Below are 17731 nucleotides of genomic sequence, written 5' to 3' on the forward strand. Positions count from 1 at the left end.
AGGAAAGGAAGTGAATACCCTGCTTGGGATGGAGAACCTTTTGAGGCAGTCGGTTGGAGTTAGTTTCTTTGAGAAGAGCTCCATTAAATTTGTTGGTGACCCTAATTATCCGCTAAGTTCTTCAGTTAATATATAGAGTTGTTTTTTAAGTGATATAAATTGTGTCACTAAATAACGTTTTAGACTTACCAACGCTACCGCGCGACCGTGTCGTGGACTACGAACGGTATCGCACGATTGTCTTCAATGGCTCTTTTTATTAGTTCTACAAACTAAAAGTCCCGTTCAAATCATTTGAATGAAGTGGATAACGTCGAAGGGTCAAATTTTCAAAATAGAGAGTGGACTGAAAATGGTGCAAAGGACGTTAGCAATGAACGAGGATAAAAGACCGCACAATCAAAAGCAACATGGAGACCGCCGACATTGAACAAAGTCAATTATCCTCAGCCGTTGGTCTTTAATTAATGAAGCTTAATTTTTCTACTCTTTTTTCTTTTTTGGTAGAAAATTTTTCTACTTTCTACAACTTCAGAGGAAAGTATCCAAAATCTTCCTACTTTCTAGAAACTATATCTATACCATAATAATTCAGGGTCAGTCTCTGATAGCTACATTGCCTTGTTCATAAAAATTGAACCGCATCGCTGTTAGCAATCTAATTTGTTCACGTAGGGGTAATTTTTTAAAAAAATTAATAACCGAAATTAAATTATAAATTATAAGTTTTGAAAATTTAAATATAATATTTGAGTAATTTAATTTTACAAAAATTATTTATTAAAAGATTCAAAACGAAATAATTACAAATACTAGTATTTTGAAAATCTCTCAAATTTAAAAGTTTTTATCCAAAAGTATCCTAAAAAAACAAAAAAAAATATTTAAAACATACAAGTAAATATTTAGTACACTAACAGTGTATTTTTTTTATTCTACAAACAGTCTTAGGATGGACGATTGGGTGTGATCCGTTTTGTTTAGCTTACTTTTTGTCTCACACTACAATATCTAATCTCACCACTACTGCTTTTTTTACACTAAATGCACCACCCATCCAAACTCACCCTTAAAAAATTACCTTCAAATATTTTTTTTAAATATTTTACTATACTCATATGGAATACTTATCAACCCCTGCTTGTGGAGTTTAAAAACTCTATTAACAATGTTCCAAACATTTTCCCAAAACATAATAGTAATAGTTGTAACTTTGAAAAAAGAAATTAGTTTTTTGGATAATTTCCCCACTAAGTTGGTAAGACGGTTAAAAAGAATAGTATAGATATAGATACACCAAGAAATGGAATTCATATTATTCATACAAGTTTTACATGCCTGACAATAAATGCATTATTTATTGATCGAAATTCTTGAATCTAAATCATAGAAGTTGAACCGCAGCGATGGTGGGAATTTTCTCTCGCAATTTTTGAGTAACAGCCACTCTAACAGTCATGACCCCTGCTGCAGGACCCGTGATTCTAACTTTAACTATTGGCTCCTCAATGGCAACTAATTCAAGAGATCCACCCGCTGCCCCCACCAGGTAGGGCCTAATCTCTTCAAGTACCTGGGACCACATACAAGTTCATAAACTTAACATTCCTACCTAACTTCTTCAAGTGCATACCAAGATTCGCAATGCACAATATTTTTACATAAATATTTAGCTCCAAATGGAACTAACAAACCAAGAGATGCATACCAAAAACAGGCCAATCAACCATCAAGACAATCTTGTACAATCATCCTAAATCCATGGACCTCAATATGCAAAGCGCTAGACTAATCTTGCAGTACAGCACTTACGCATCCAAATATTCAATCATCTAATATGGATTCCGCAAAGGAACAAAGGCTAGGTTGCTGAGACTTGACTAGCAAAGGAAACATAAGTTGACCACTAGATAAATCATACACAGACCTGGTTACAGTCATTTAGATAAGATGACATATGCTCAATTCAAGCAGTACTCTGGGGAGGGGTTAAACTTTGAGCAAGTGACCATCAAAGCTTACCCAAAAACTAGAAACTATACTACTCATCTTGCAAGGATTAAGAATACTAGGGTAATAATCTAAAGGAAACCCCTAGAAATTAATTGGATTTAGAAAACAACAAAATTGAAAAAAATGTTGACTATTTGACTTATGTAGTTAGATTATTTAATCTAAAGAGATGATTTACCATGATGGTTAGATCTAAATGCTACAATAAGGTAGAAAATAATCATAGTTTTCATGTTTGGCAACTTAATGGAAGGACTCAAACATGGTTTGCACTGGATTGAAATCAATACTGCAGATTTGAGCTTAAGTTTCTTAATTATACTCTTTCCCTTGACCTATAACACCTTGGCAGTGAGAAACTTGTCTAGATGTCACAAGTTCTGTTTTCTTTTCAGTATTAAAATCTTCTATAATCACTCAGCTAGAAGAATGGTAAAGTTATCATCAAAGGTTTGAAACAAATCTTGAACTATAGGGTCTAAATCCAAGTATACATCACACATCCTCAAGGTTTATATCACATCTTGTTGCTTCCATTGATTTAAACAAAATTTTGGCTAATTCCCTCAATCTCTTTTTTCCTAGTTAGCTGAACAATATACAGCAAAAGGCAGCCCTCTTTATATGCTAGTGATGGAAATAAAACACACATTTTAAGAGCTAATAAGGCTGCAATGACATTACCTTCTCAATATTTTCTTCATTCAGCTCAAGGCCAGTTTCTTCATCAGTTATAGGCTCCACTGCAACAATTTCAGGTATCTTTTCCATTAAACGTTTCTCAATACCCATCTTCATTGTCGTAACAGAACTCGGACATGAGCCACATGCTCCTTGGAGCTTCAACCGCACAACATTACCATCAATCTCATGTAATGCCACATTCCCCCCATCAGCAATCAGATAGGGTCGAACTTCATCCAACACGCTCTCAACATTCTCAGCAGTTAGGGGCAATTCTAAGGCTGAATCAGGTGTGGCAACAGCCTTTACAACTGCATAGACTCAAAACAAAGCAAGCTTCCACAGATTTAGAACAAGTTCCAACATTCAACAATTCAAATGGAAATGGAAAGAATATACTATATAAATCAAAAGGAGATTTAACCATTCAAAAAATATTCATGAAAAATGCAATGAACATGATAGAATCTTTTGCATTCAACATATGCAGATAAATTAATATAGCAACTATCATAATATCTTAATATAATCAACCAGAAACTCGGAGGGAGAAGAATAAATAAAGCAATAGCAATCAATCGAGTACTGATAAAATAAAAAGAGCCAGCTCCTTTACGTTATTTATGTTAACGAAGCTGAAATATCAACATCTAAGCACTTGCGATGAAATAATTGTCTCTAAGCAAACCGAGGTAATAGAGTTCGATATTAACCTAAAATTATAACAAAACCAATCGAAACGAAAGAAACTGACCTTTCCTGCGCGTGAGAGCAGGTGATCGGACCCGCACACAACGCCATGAGCAACGCCGCGCGGGATTACGCCCTTTCGCGAGCAAGACGCGGATGCCAAAGAAGCTAGAGGGCTGGGCAAATTGGAAATTATCATTACAATATACAAAATTCAAACTGAATTTTCAGGAAATATATGGAGAGATAGTTAGGAACCTTGGTAGTTAGGGGAGGAGAAGAGGAGGGTTCTGGGGATTGATGGGCGTTGCAGCAATATGTAGGGCTAATAACTATGGCCTGCATCTCTTTCCTTTCTGAATTTTACAAAATATATAGTAATCAATAATGAAATAGATTTGTGATTAATCACTCTTTCCTTTCTAAACTTCCAAATTTTCGTGGACTTTTCGTTTCTATTGGATTTCTACTTTTTCAAGCTTATGCCTGGAATCTATCTGCATTTGTATCTATTTGGTGATTGTGGCTGAAATCCTCTGTTTTTGAATTCCGATTCAATCAGTGCAATATAAATTAATTCCTTATAATTAAATAAATTATTAAAAATTATAAAAACGTGTTTATTATATTTTATATTTTATTAAAATAATAAATTAATTTATCAATATTAAATTACATAACAAACACGCTCTATTATTAGAAACATTTTTATTTTTCTATTGTTAAAAATTTATTTTGTACATCAACGTAAGACGCATATGATAGCTAGTCTAATTATTTCATCACTCACCTCGTAATAATTTTTAATAAAAATAATTAATTTACTCATTAATCTAATATAAGAAATGAGTGTAAAGGTTCATACATTAGTTTTAACTCGCACCAAACTCTTCCTCTACTTAAAGTTCCTTCTTGTGTCACGGGCCGCAGATCAAAGCTCGTGATCATTACACACAGAACATATCAAATTATTAAATGGAACTCATTTAACCCACATGAACTGGTCCGATTCGTGAAACTTAAAGAGAAACTTATCTACTTGAAGTCTTAATAGCCCAATGAAACACTTCAGTCAAATTAGAGTTATCAGAGTAAATATAGTAAAACCTAAAATGATAAAATTGTATAGATTTAAATCACTTAATACTCTTAATGGTAAATAGATTCTAATCTTGATTGTCGATATAACACAATCTATGTCGCTAGTTTTGGGGGAGCTCAACTATAAATTGATGTCTCTCCATTCATTTATAATCTTCTTATTGTATGCGGTTATTCTTGAATTAAGAATAAATTAATAGTATTTATTCAAACATTTTATGTATATTATTTTCTTGTGATTTTTTAGTTCTCTTATTCTTCTTTTCATTCCGAATTACTTTCGACATATTTTTTTTAATACCTTAGAAAAATATTACAAAAATTTTCACTTTTACGAGAATCGTATTTGAAGCGTGACTGAAAGTATAACCCATAACACTTGCATCAAGATGTCCAAGTTCTTCCCTGTTACAATTTCATCTAAGCTCCACCATAACTTTTTCAAATTCTCATAACTTTTATTTGCGAGTCTCCACATATCAATATAAACAACCACTAAGGGAAAATTCAATAGTAGCTAGTAATGATTGGTAGGACAGAAAATCTGAACAACGAAACACCGATAAATTTCTTTAATTACATTGGACAAATACAGACACCCTCTCTCCATATGTTACACATGAACTCCCATAATTTTTACCTTTTATAGTTAGAAACAAAATGGTTTCACTTCATACGAACAAATTACGAAGATAATAATACATTAAATGAGAAAAAAAAATCCAAGTAAAACAGACATTTTTATGAGATGGATGGAGATCTTTTTTCTTGTTTAATTAACATGCATTTCAGGAGGCATAAAGAGGATTGTGAAGAGTAGTGGGGGAGCCTTTCTTCTTGAAAAGCCAATCTCCAACTAGAGGAACAATGGGTTTCTTCTTCATCAACTTCCTTTCTCTTTTCCCTCCGAAATACCCTTCTTTCTCACCTATACTCAGTATCTGAGACAAGGTTGGGTTATTCTCCATTCTTTTCATCAACTCCTTTCTTCTCTCCTCTTCTCTCGCTGTATCTTCTGATCTATTTCCCATCTCCATACTCACAGTTCTGGGTGTAGTTGTCTCCGCCGCCATTTTAGCTGCCGCCGCCTCAGCTCTAGCCAACTTTGACATGTTCTTGTGAAGTTCAGCATTAAGTGAAGCCAATGCAACTTCGGTTTCGGATTCTCTCTCCTTCAGCAACTTCAACTCGGCCTTTGTTTCCTCCAGCTCAGTCTCGAGCTTCTTTAAGGTATCAAGAACCCCTTGATGATGGATATTCTCCGGGTCATCTTCTTTACGGCTTAGGGGACTAGGTGAAAACCATGTGATCTCTTGGCTAGGAGGGCGACTGTAAGTGTAAGGCTTTGGAGTATATATCTCTCCAACGAGAAGCCGCTCACCGAAGACAGCAACGGCTTCTTTGACGGAGCGGAAAGGACGGGAAGTGTCGACGTTGGAGCTATAATCTTTGGGTGGCTTTGACGACGGAATTGGGACTTGGGTTTCCATGGAAAAGCTGGAGATCAAATGAAAAAGCGTGCGTGCGTGTGTGTGCTTTGCGTGTAGACTATGGTGGAAAAGAGGGTATATATTTGATAATGAGTTGGTTCGAGATTTCTTTGCTTTTACTACAAAAGATCACAGAGAGCGTAGTAGTGATTGTTTTTTGAAGGTTAAGCCTTGGAGGTGCGGGAAATGGACTGGTCAACTACTGGGGTAGGGTTGAATGGCGTACGTGCGGGATATCAGGGAGACATCATTAGCTTTAGAGATCTTTCCTCTATCAGACAGCTGCTTAATTTTAGGTGCTTGTACTGTAATGACAAAACTCGAACAGGACACTGCAACCCGAAAATCAAAGGTTTAATAGTACAAAAGTGCGATTCATTGTTGTCTGTTTGAGAACAACTAGATTGATCAAGTACCCACTAAATTCTAGTGTAGTTCATAGAGTTCAATTGTGTACAAAAACATGGTTTACTGTTGCCAATTGTACACAAGTGTGGTATCGTTTAGGTATTTGGAGAGCCTCTTACGATGGTGAAACTTGTGAGCCTTTTTTGGCGGCTTAATTAATTAGGTTTTGTATAATTAGTTTTTAACTTTGATAATTATCGATCAACCCTATGAATAAATAGGGTTCCTTCTTGTAATTACTTAATTGTGGTATGATTCAGTAATTATTATAATTGATGAGTCTAATTGAATTGAGTATAATTGAAGTATTGTTTCACTCTCTATTTCTATATAATTACAAATAATTACTAATTATTTTATAACTTTTCATATAAATATACATGATTTAAGTATAATAATTACTTTTTATACAAGTTTACAAAAGTTATTTTTATACCATAACAACAATTATATTTTAATATTTTAAGATACGTATTTTGTTTTTTTAAATAATTATATATTTATTATTGGATAAAAATATTTTGCTATTGAACGCACTAAGTTCAAATATTTTACCTAATAGCAAATTAGGTTTATAAATGTTCTATCATAGTCAATTTTATTCCTGCATGGAAACTATCATAAGTGTTGAAAAAGTGATTCAACACTTCATAAAACCTCAGATTCAATTTTATTCAATTTTAAAGCAACGGTTCAAAGTTCACAACCTCGATTTGTGCATGTGATACATTAAATTCGACTCAGTTAAAGGATTCGAATAAAAAATGTCACGTTAAGTTGCCAAAGTGACCTACTTTTTTATCTCACTTTATTGAAATCGTAACATAGTGGTAATTTTTTTTAAAAATATCAATAGTATTTCTATTTATTTTACGTAAAAACCTCCTGCAAAATTTAGATTTCACAATATATCTATATTCAAATCATCTCTCAAATTAATTCTCAGCACTTTGATATTCCGAAATATACCACAGACTAAGCATATCTAATTAAAACCATTTAATTGACTAAGAATATTAATAGTTATTGCAACCAAAAGTTAAATTTTTCATGTCACACATACATAACTATAGCCAAATTACTTTACTAAAAACCAAGTACATGCAAACTTGAAACAAAACAAAATATACGAACTTTATTGAGTCCAATATTTGTCAGTTGGATGCTAACGACTCTAAGTACAAGATCTCAAAATACACCTAGCCTGTATATGGAAACAAAACCTTACAATGAATAATTCCAATGATATTATTATAACTCACTCAATATAGCATGAAATTTAGATGATTGGTCTTAGTTGATTTGTTTCTTTCTTAGACCAATTCAAGTATGTTTCCTATCAAAGTTTATCCAATACATTAATATACACATGTATCCTAAATAAACCAAATTTGATATTTTAACTAACCAATCTATTTTAACGAACTTATTAACACTTTATGCTAACAAAGTATGTAACCTTGTTTGATTTTGTCTCATTTCGTCATATCATATTACATTACCAATTTGAATCAAACCACTCTTCCTATTCAACATTGATGTTTGCTAATACATAACTCGGATTCGAACTAATTTACAGATCCTACAAATACTATAATTCGGCACTCAGTGCCTCATCGATATGTCCTAAACTAAACAAATTGCGCCCAGCGTTAATCGGTTCATCCGAAGCAATAATTGTGTCCAACGCTTGTCAGTACGTCCGATGGTTAATGCGCCCAACACTCATTGACCAATAGTCAAAGTAATTCTATATCGGTATATTCGACATAAACAATTCGCACCCAGCGCTCATCGACTTAGCCGAAGCAGTAATTGTGAAAGCCACGGTTGGGACGTTTTAAGAAAAATGTGCCTAGCGCTCATAGACTTATAATCGAAGTAATTTTTTTACTCGATTTTATAACTCATTAATTATTCTCAAAACTTTGTCCAACAATTACTACAGCAACCCATAGTTTAATTTCATTCACAGTGCAGTTTTCATTCTATCTCAACAACAACAACAACGCTTTCGTTGAATGTCATTTCATATAAAACATAGCATGATTCGTCTCATGTTCAAGCCAAATGCACAGCTTTACTAAATTATACTATTTCAAATTTTATACAATTTAACTCTCTATCACAATAATCAATCTCAATATTGTATTTCTAGTTAGTCACTCATGTGAAACTTTCTTCGTTTTGCCAACTTACCTAACAATGAAAATAAAAGGAAAAATAAATAATAAGTTGAGTTTTAGTAATACTTACAGGGAATTTCAAACTATTTGTTAGTGACTTTAGCTTTTTCCTTCACTCTTGAGGAAACCAGGTTATTGATAACTACAAATTAACATAAACAAATAACACCATAGATAATCAACCTAATTCACAATCAATTATTATCTGAAACAAATTTTACATTTCATTTAATTTAGTTCTTAAAATTGAAACAAACATAACTATCCATTCTAAGCGTCGATTTATAATCCGAATTTATTCCCTTCTATTTTAGACCCCCTATTATTGATTTCTTACAAAATCTCATAACCACTCTACCTGATATCCACTTTAATTTTCCAAGTGAAAAATCTAAAATCTAACTTCAAAATCTAGTCATTTTCCATGTATACACTAAAAATCTATCAATTTAACATAGAAAACATGGATAAATTATTAATGGTAACTTCCTAAAACCTTAATAGTTTTACAAATTAATACACAAGTTAACTAAATTAAGATTCCCCTATCTCAAAAACATAAAATTTATAAGAAAAGTATTAAATTGCACTAACCAATTTGTGAATTAAAACTTAAAAACCCTAAGTAATTTTTTTTTTTTTGCTTTGTTTCTTTTCTTTCTTTCGTGCGTGGAAGGATGGTGAAGACAATCTTCTTTCTCCTTCCACTTAACTCATTTAAACCTTTATTTTTTTTATAATAAATAATAATAGTAATATAACAACCCACATTTTTTAGTCACATATTTGGCATGTTTCATTGCCATCTTAGACTTTTGTACTATTAATAATTTGAGTCCCTTTAACTATTTTCAAATTAAATTTATAGTTATCTAACTTTCTAATTTAATCATTGGACTAGATTAAATACTCAAATCAACTAAATTACTTATCATTGATTCAATTTATTTATAACATAAATTTGTAAATATTTTTATTAATTATTTTCAGACTTGGTTCACTAAAACGAAACCCGAAACTATACTTTTTGACACCATTGTACCTGGTTGTTACAGTGCCGTCCACTGTTGGATTAACACCATTTTAAAGTATGGGCTTCTCTTCATTAACAATCAACTCCTCACCGTACAAATCGTCTAAATCAAACTTGAAACCCTTCAAGATATGGAATCTAAAACCTTGAGTTTTCACTCTTCTTTTATTTAATTTTTCTATTTCTTTCAAAATGAAACTCTAATTTTGATTATTGGTTTAGTTGATGGATTCGCAGGTCTTGAATGGGTTTGCGAGGGTTGGTTTTGGTGTGGTGATGATAATTGAGAAAATTGGCTGATGGATTTTGATGAACACTTGGTGAATGGAGGATCGTACTTACGAGAGAGATGGAAGGTAATGGTGTTTACTGGTAAGGATGAGAGAACCAAGAGAATGTATGTGTTTGGGGAGCAATTCCAGGAGTATCCCCTCTTCCGCCTTCATGTTTTTTATCTTCTTTTCAATGGTATGCCAAAAAGGAGAGGTATAAGGATAGTGATGAGAGTTGTAGTCAGTTATGATAGACTAACTAGTAGGTGGGTACCTTGCCAATAGTGCAACTAGTGAGGGTATCGTGGTGGGATCAGTCAAGAGTAATGGCAATAATAGGATGTAATGAATGGTGTAGGGATCAAGCAACAAATCCCAAAGTTAGAAACTTAAGGGGTCAAATTGTAATGTTTGTAGAAATTGGAAGGGTTTTTTTTGTAAATTTTGTAATTTTCCCTTTTTTTGTATTTTGTATTTTTGATATTTTGTAATAATATTATGATATTAAATAATAATTTTCATTTGACGTCAAATTTACATTTTTTCTGAATTAAATTTTACTGTAAAATATAAACTTGAGTAATGTACTTCTAACATATAATGTTTCTAATCAGGTCTTTCTATATTTCATTTTTTTTCATTTGTCACTTTTTATTTATGTTCATTCTTTTTTAACGTATTTTATATATTTGGTATTAGAGATCAAATACATCTCCTTATCATTATTACATTCCATAATTTCCTTTTTCTTAATTTTGGAAACATAAATTGTAATCAATTTTAAAATTTATTACTTTTAATTTGATTTTAAATTTAATGTTAATAAATTAATTATTTAAAAGTTACAAATCAAAGCAAATTTATTTTCAACATTCATACTATATAAGGGTGTTTTGTAACACCTCATACCCGACCCGATCATCAGGTTTAAGCTATGGGATGTCACATTCATTGTCAAAGTAATCATGATAATTTATATACAATTTCAATCACTAAACATTTAAATACAAATAATACATGTGTATGATATGATATACAATCATTTTCGAGTCTTATACGAGCTTACAAAAGCTCATTACTATCCCAGGATCTAACAATGACTAAACTGTAAAGTTTTAAAATTTTTTGGGCTAATGTCACGACTCTCATGGTTTGCTGTCACGACCTTGAAGACAGTAAGTAAGCTTCGCAGCTTGAGAACCAAATTTGTAACACCCCCTACCCGTATCCGTCATTGAAACAGGGTACGAGCTATTACCGGAGCTTATCGAATCATTATTAATTAGGGGAAAAAGTAAAACAAAGTAAACATGTAATATTTAATAAATTCGTATAACAAGCTAATTAACTTACCGCTTCTCTATATTCAACATAATTATGTAAAGCATAATTATTCGAATTGATCATGAGCCCTAATACCTATTCTTATCACATTGTTAGTCATATAATTCATATAAATATCAAGAAACAAGTATGGGCTCAACTTTCATTAAATTTATTATATGCATATATTTTTACACATCACTTGTAGAAGCCCAAATTGCCCGGGCCCGATTACATCAAAACCCAACCAAACCTCTAAACCTACTAAAACCCTTAACCCATGACCCATTTACATCTACCCAAACCCATTACAAAACCCAAATATTAAACCCAATTCAAAAGCCTATTAAGCCCCCCAAAAAAAACCTAACCCAAAAAAAAAAAAACTAACCCAAAAAAAAAAAACCAAGAAACCCTAGCCACCTAGCCACTTTCCCACTTGCCCCATTTTTCCTCCCATTTTTGATATCCATTATCTATCACCATCACCTACAAAATAGAAAAAGAAATAATAGAAAATCATGTAAAAGATGGCTATAAAAAGCCATTAAAAAATCATGTAAAGGGGGGATTTTTACAAAGATTGAAAAAGGAGACAAACACAAAAATCTCTTCAAATTTTGAACACAAAAGAAACATCAATAAAAAGGTTGCATATTTTTTTCCTCTTCTTTCTAATCTTTTTTCTTTCTTTTTTTGTGTTGTTTTTTTTCTTTCTTTATATATACATATATTGTTAAGAAAAAAAAAATTACCTTTTCCTACCACATACGATTGGCGGCTGACAATGCCATGAGATGATCTCTGGTGACCGGCCCCCCCTTGGCCGGATTTCATTTCCCCCCTCCCTTCTCTCTTCTTTCTCTCTTTTTTTTTTCTTTCTCTCTTCAAAATGATTTTTTTTGTCAAAAACTAGCCTTAAAGTATGTAGCGCTTTGCGATTTAGTCCCTCTTGCTATGTTATGTTCTGAAGGGAGGATTAATTGTGTTTTTGGTCCCCCACAGTTTTATGCATGTTCAATATAGTCCTTTCCTTTTATTTTTATTTCAATTTTGCCCCAAATATTTTGTTTTAGTTCAATTTAATTCTTTTTAGTTACTTTACTATTTAAATTAATTATTTTAGTATTATTATTATATTTCATTTACTTATGTAGTGTGTTAATAATTTTTTTATGTATTTTATATATATTATGTATATATTTTTAATGCCATTAGTTATATATTTCTTATGTAAATATTCTTAAATACTATTATATATACATATATATATATATATATATATATTTTAAATACCATATTGTGTATATATTATTATTACAAATTATTACTATTGCTAGTATTATTATAATTATTATTATATTAGTGCATATTTTATGTACATATGTATATATATATATTTTTTTGTACATATCATTATTTTATATTATTGTTGTAAATTTTTATGTATATATTTTTTATGTACGTTTCCTAATATTTTCTTTTATTGTATATATTATTATTATTATTGTACGGGCTTAAATTTGCCCGATGCCCATGACTCAAAACCAAAAAACAAAATTTCAAACCAAAATAAACAGCCCAATAACAAATAAAACCCAAACTATCAATCTAATGCAAAAAATATCAACAGAACCCTAGGAACGTTTAGCCACCGCCTCGCCTCTTAAATGCTGCTTTCGCAAGACGCTCCATCATTAGCCCTCCACGCGTCGTCTGACATCTGAAACAAGCACAATAGCAGAGAAAGAAGCATGCGAGCGCAGAGAAATCAAGAGCAAAAAAAACAAAAACAAACTAAAAGGGAATCAATTGTAAATGGCTTTAAAAGCCCGGATCTACTCTCCTGTAAGTTTTTTACATACATTTTACAAGCAAAAAAACTAATCAAAAAAACAGAATACTCGTTTCAAAGGTGATTTTTTTATTCTGTAAAAATTTCTCTCTTTATCTTGTTTTTACTTTGGTTCCTCTTAGTTTTTATTTTATTTTATTTTGTTTCACTTATGAAAATAAAGGGAAATAAAACTTACCAGAAAACCCCCCATGGTTAGTCTCCGGAGACTTCTTTCTCCATCGGAGTTGAACCCAAAAGGGGAGGTTGGGAAGTCCCTTTATTTTCGGGCACTCGGCTGAGGGATTTGAGACCTTCAAAGGCACCACGAACAGAGGCTTGGTAGCCTATTTCGCTTGTCGTCGACCATTGATTGTAATGGTGGTGTGACAAACCACCGAGGCGGCGACGAGGGCTCGAGACCCTAGCCGAACGGAAGAGAAAAGGGGTAGGGAGACTTAGTTCTTTTAAAAATAAGCGGAATCGCCTAAAAATGGAAGAAACCCTTTTGTTTTCTTTAAGCGGTGAAACGACGCATAAAAGGGGGGACATTTTCAAAGCCGAATGGGCTATTTGCTACTCAGTCCCTCTGTTGTCTTGCGTGTTTCAGATCATCCCTTTTGGCACTTTTCTACATTTAAAATTATCCCATAAGTTTGCATGATTGTTGCTTTGGTCCCCTGTTTAAAATCTTTTATTTCTTTTATTTTGAGTTTTTTTGCCTTATTTAAATTGTTTTACATATTATTATTACTTAGTATATTATTTATTATAGGCCTATATATATACATACATACATATTACCTTTTAAGTTTTATAGGTTACTTTATTTCCATTAGAATAAAAACGTTTGTGTTTTATATATATCATTTTATTATATTTTACTTTAAATTTCTTTCATATTATATTCAAAATTTTTATTATTCATTTAAAAGTTTTTTAAAAATCATTCGTTTAAAACTTTTTATACCTTATATATTATATAGCTTAGATTTATTTAGGTATTATTTAAAAATCATTTTATTACTTATTTTAAATTATTTATATATTTTGAACCCTATTTACTTATTTTGAAATGTCTTGCTATTATTATTTACTTTAATTTTCCATACATTGTTTTATAATGTTGTATATATATATATATATATATTATCTATTTTAAAAGTTCTTCATATGTATATATCATTCTTTCTTTCAAAAAAAAAAAAAACGTTTTGCATATTGTTGATTTTAACCTTTTACATTATTTATTTTAAATTCATTCATGGTCATTTAAAATTCATCTTGCAATTGTTATTTTAGTTTGATTTTAACTATTTATTTATTATATTTTTTAATTGTATTATTTAATTCATTTGTTTTTATTATTAATGATTAGTTTTTAAAGAGTGCACATTGTGAGATTATTGCTATTGCATGTACGTTAATTTGCTTACCCGTGTTCATATTATTTGCCATGCGCTTGTGGAATATTTTATACATGTATCATTGTTCCATGTCGCACTATACTTTTATTTCATATCATCGGCCCATGAATCAAGTCTTTTTATATTTATCCAATAAATCATTGTATCTTGACCCACACAAATAATGTACGTCATTTAAGTATCGTATTCACTATTATTCAAAAATAAAATTTTAAAATAAGGCAATGTTTCACGTTTTGGAACATCGAAGTTGTGCCCTAACTTACGGGGTTTCGATTCCTTCGTTGTTTCTAAATAGCTAAATATCCTTTTCGAGTTTTAAAACACATGAAATTCTCATTTAAATTAAAAGATGACCTTGTGCTCGAGAATTCATGGTATTGTGTCCTAACTTACGGGATGTGATACTCCGATATCTCGAGATAAGGAAATCATTAAATAATCGATTTAAGCTAATTCGAGAATTTTAAAATCATTTATTAATAGAAAAGATCGTATTTCAAACCCATTCCCGATTTTTAATTTTCGACATTAAGACACTAACTAATCAATTCGGTACCAATTTTTGGGCGTGTCGGGGGTGCTAATCCTTCCTCGCACGTAACCGACTCCCGAACTCATTCTCTCAAGTTTCTTAGATTAAAAATACCATTTTAGTAAACTAAAAATTATTTTATTAAAACAAAGGTGATCCGATCACACCTAATAAAGATCGGTGGCGACTTCTGTTTTAATTTTCGCTTTCAAACCAAGTCGATTCCTGTTTTCAAAAAAATGGTTTCGACAGCTTGGCGACTCCGCTGGGGATTCGAGAGTCGAGCCTTAAATTGATTATTTATTGTCTTTCGTCAAAAATTGAAAATCGATTTTTTTTTTGCATTATATGTTGTCTGTTACTTTCGTGGCTTTCTTCATAATATGCTGTTTTAAGTAGTTTAAATATTTTATGTATCTTTGCATATCGTATTGCATTACCGGTCAACTTCACCCTCTTAAGTGGAAGTGAGAAACTACTCCTTCGTGAGGTCTTCACCTCCGTATAGGATAGTGGATCGCTTTCGGGATACATCCGTACCTGCGTCTTCGTGAGGTTTTCATCTCCGTATAGCCGTAGGGAAATGTATTTCCCTGAATCGAACTCGATCTGTATGAACCTATAATGGGTGAAGATCGAGGAATCTGCTGGTTCAGGTACCTTTACTTTAGAATTGAACTACATATAATGAGCCCTAAAAGCCTACCTTAGGTAGAACCACACCGAACCCTAGTGGTTACCCTATTAGGCATTTATTTACTCCTTATTTGTTTTGAATTCTATTCTTTGTATATAATACTAACTTGTTGTGTTTTGATTGTTTTCGCATGGCATCTCATCATAAAAGGGTGTTGATTTACGTTCAGTTACTAAATAGAAGAGTTTAGCATGGAAAAAGGATTTCTTGATAGAGTGGAGGATAATGCGGCCGTCCGAGTGTGGTTCGAGAGAACGCAACAAGAGAAAAGAGATAGTTTGATCGAGGGATATAAATCGGAGTTGTGGGATTTCACTTCCATCAGTGTGACTCAAAATGACCTGCAAGAGTTAAGGGATATATGGAATAGTTGGAATGGCGAAGTCAAGCAACTCTTTTACTGTAACTACGGCGATTTACCCTATTTGCTCGATGTAAAGGTGGACAAGTACTTGTTCCGGCTCTCCATGATTTTGGAACCACCTTACGGTTGCTTCACCTTTGGAGGAGTTGATTTAGTACCTCTTGTGGAGGAATACATGGCGTTACTTAATTGCAGAAGATTCAGTGATAGGGCCTATTCAAGACCATCAACATCCCCCCTTTTGAAGAAGTTGATGAATGTAACGGGATGAGCGAGCAATGGGTTGCGACTGCATCAAGCAAAAAGGGATAGTAAGTGTATTCCTTGGAGGAATTTGAGGACTTGATTCTTGCGCTTTTGATTTGAAGAAAAGGGTTGATGTTTTTGCCTTAAGCCTCTACGGTTTGATTATCTTTCCTAAGGCGCTAAGATACATAGATGAAGCGGTCTCAGATCTATTCGATCGGCTTGATAAAGGTACTACACCTGTCCCGGTAATACTAGCAGAAACTTTCAGATCCTTGAATGCATGCCGGAGAGCGGGCGAAGGAAGATTTATTGGTTGTGCTCAGCTTCTTTTGGCTTGGTTCCACGGCCATTTCTGGAAGGTGGAGAAGGTCTCCTATCGGGTTTTTTCTAAGGATTATTCCCCATTAAGGGAATTCGTGGCCACACCGAGGCGGGACGACATCTCAGAAGAGAAATGGATAACTATTCTCCAGAATTTGCGGACCGAAGACGTTGAATAGAGAGCTCCGTGGTTGATTCCTGACGAGATCTTATATAGGTGCGGTGATTTTGACTGGGTCCCTCTGGCCGGAATATGGAGAGCCGTTGGATACGCTCCACTGATGGTGTTAAGGCAATATCGATCAAGGCAATTTATACCGGTGACACAGGGTTTGACACAATGTGAGTTCTCCTATAAAGATAATAATTATAAGAAGAGGGTTCGCGAGATATCAGATGCATGGAACCAAGCTCGAAGAATGAAAGGATTTACCACAGGCCCGATGACCATCCCCGGGTATGAATGGTGGTGGGGTAGGAGAGTCAACGACAACATCCCTAGGACGAATCAAGGGAATACTCAACCGATAGAGGAGCATTTACAGGTTATCCCATCCGAGTTAGAGATCATTAAACAAGACTTTGAGAAAAAGAACTCAGAGTTAGGGAAGAAGATAGAGCAGCTAGAAGAAGAGAATGAAATTGGGATTAGACGTCGATATCCACAAGCTAGAGGCTGAGAAGTTAAGGAAAGGAAAGAACAAGGCTGAGGAAGGTTTGGATAGTTTGAAAACCGATTACAAGAAGCTGTGTATGTCAATAAGAACTGCCGGTTTAGGTAAAACGTCAGAGCAATGGCATCAAGAGATCAAAGAAGAAAAGACTAGAGCCGACCATTGGGAGAAAATGTTTCAAGATGCCCGAATACGAGAGGACACTCTAAAAAAGAGTTTGTTAGAAAGCCGAAACGAAAGGGAGAAGTTACGTGCTCGGGTGGTTGAATTGGAAAGATCACTTCATCAACATCGTAGCTGTAATTCGGTAATTGAGCTGAAGGCTAGTCGGAGCAGGATCGAAGAGTTGAAAGGGAAAGTAGAAGAACTCGAGACTGCACTACGAGATAGTAAAATTCGAGTGGAACTTCTTGAGGCAAACAACGACCAT

The 17731-nt window shown here is 33.1% G+C and overlaps 2 protein-coding genes across 2 annotated transcripts; both read right to left on the minus strand.

The window, feature by feature from the left end:
- Window positions 1–1212: 1212 nt before the first annotated feature.
- LOC108462711 (nifU-like protein 2, chloroplastic) lies at window positions 1213–3949 on the minus strand. The gene is made up of 4 exons (XM_017762626.2): window positions 3646–3949; window positions 3452–3563; window positions 2698–3008; window positions 1213–1573 (listed from the first exon to the last, which is right to left on the minus strand). The coding sequence occupies exons 1-4, from the start codon at window positions 3730–3732 to the stop codon at window positions 1385–1387; spliced, it is 699 nt and encodes a 232-aa protein (XP_017618115.1). The 5' UTR covers window positions 3733–3949; the 3' UTR covers window positions 1213–1384.
- Window positions 3950–5033: 1084 nt separating this feature from the next.
- LOC108462701 (WEB family protein At3g51220) lies at window positions 5034–6092 on the minus strand. Its single transcript, XM_017762621.2, has one exon. It carries the CDS (start codon window positions 5976–5978, stop codon window positions 5277–5279), a length of 702 nt encoding a protein of 233 aa, XP_017618110.1. The 5' UTR covers window positions 5979–6092; the 3' UTR covers window positions 5034–5276.
- Between the last annotated feature and the right edge of the window lie 11639 nt (window positions 6093–17731).

The sequence above is a fragment of the Gossypium arboreum genome, chromosome 2, assembly GCF_025698485.1.
Source record: "Gossypium arboreum isolate Shixiya-1 chromosome 2, ASM2569848v2, whole genome shotgun sequence".
Lineage (NCBI taxonomy): Eukaryota > Viridiplantae > Streptophyta > Magnoliopsida > Malvales > Malvaceae > Gossypium > Gossypium arboreum.

Excerpts from the sequence above, each read along its gene's own strand:
- LOC108462701 (XM_017762621.2), bottom strand. The coding sequence starts at position 5,978 with ATGGAAACCCAAGTCCCAATTCCGTCGTCAAAGCCACCCAAAGATTAT.
- LOC108462711 (XM_017762626.2), bottom strand. The coding sequence starts at position 3,732 with ATGCAGGCCATAGTTATTAGCCCTACATATTGCTGCAACGCCCATCAA. Across the intron at positions 3,564-3,645 it reads CTCCTCCCCTAACTACCAAG|CCCTCTAGCTTCTTTGGCAT; the intron begins GTTCCTAACTAT and ends CAATTTGCCCAG. Across the intron at positions 1,574-2,697 it reads ATGAAGAAAATATTGAGAAG|GTACTTGAAGAGATTAGGCC; the intron begins GTAATGTCATTG and ends ATGTGGTCCCAG.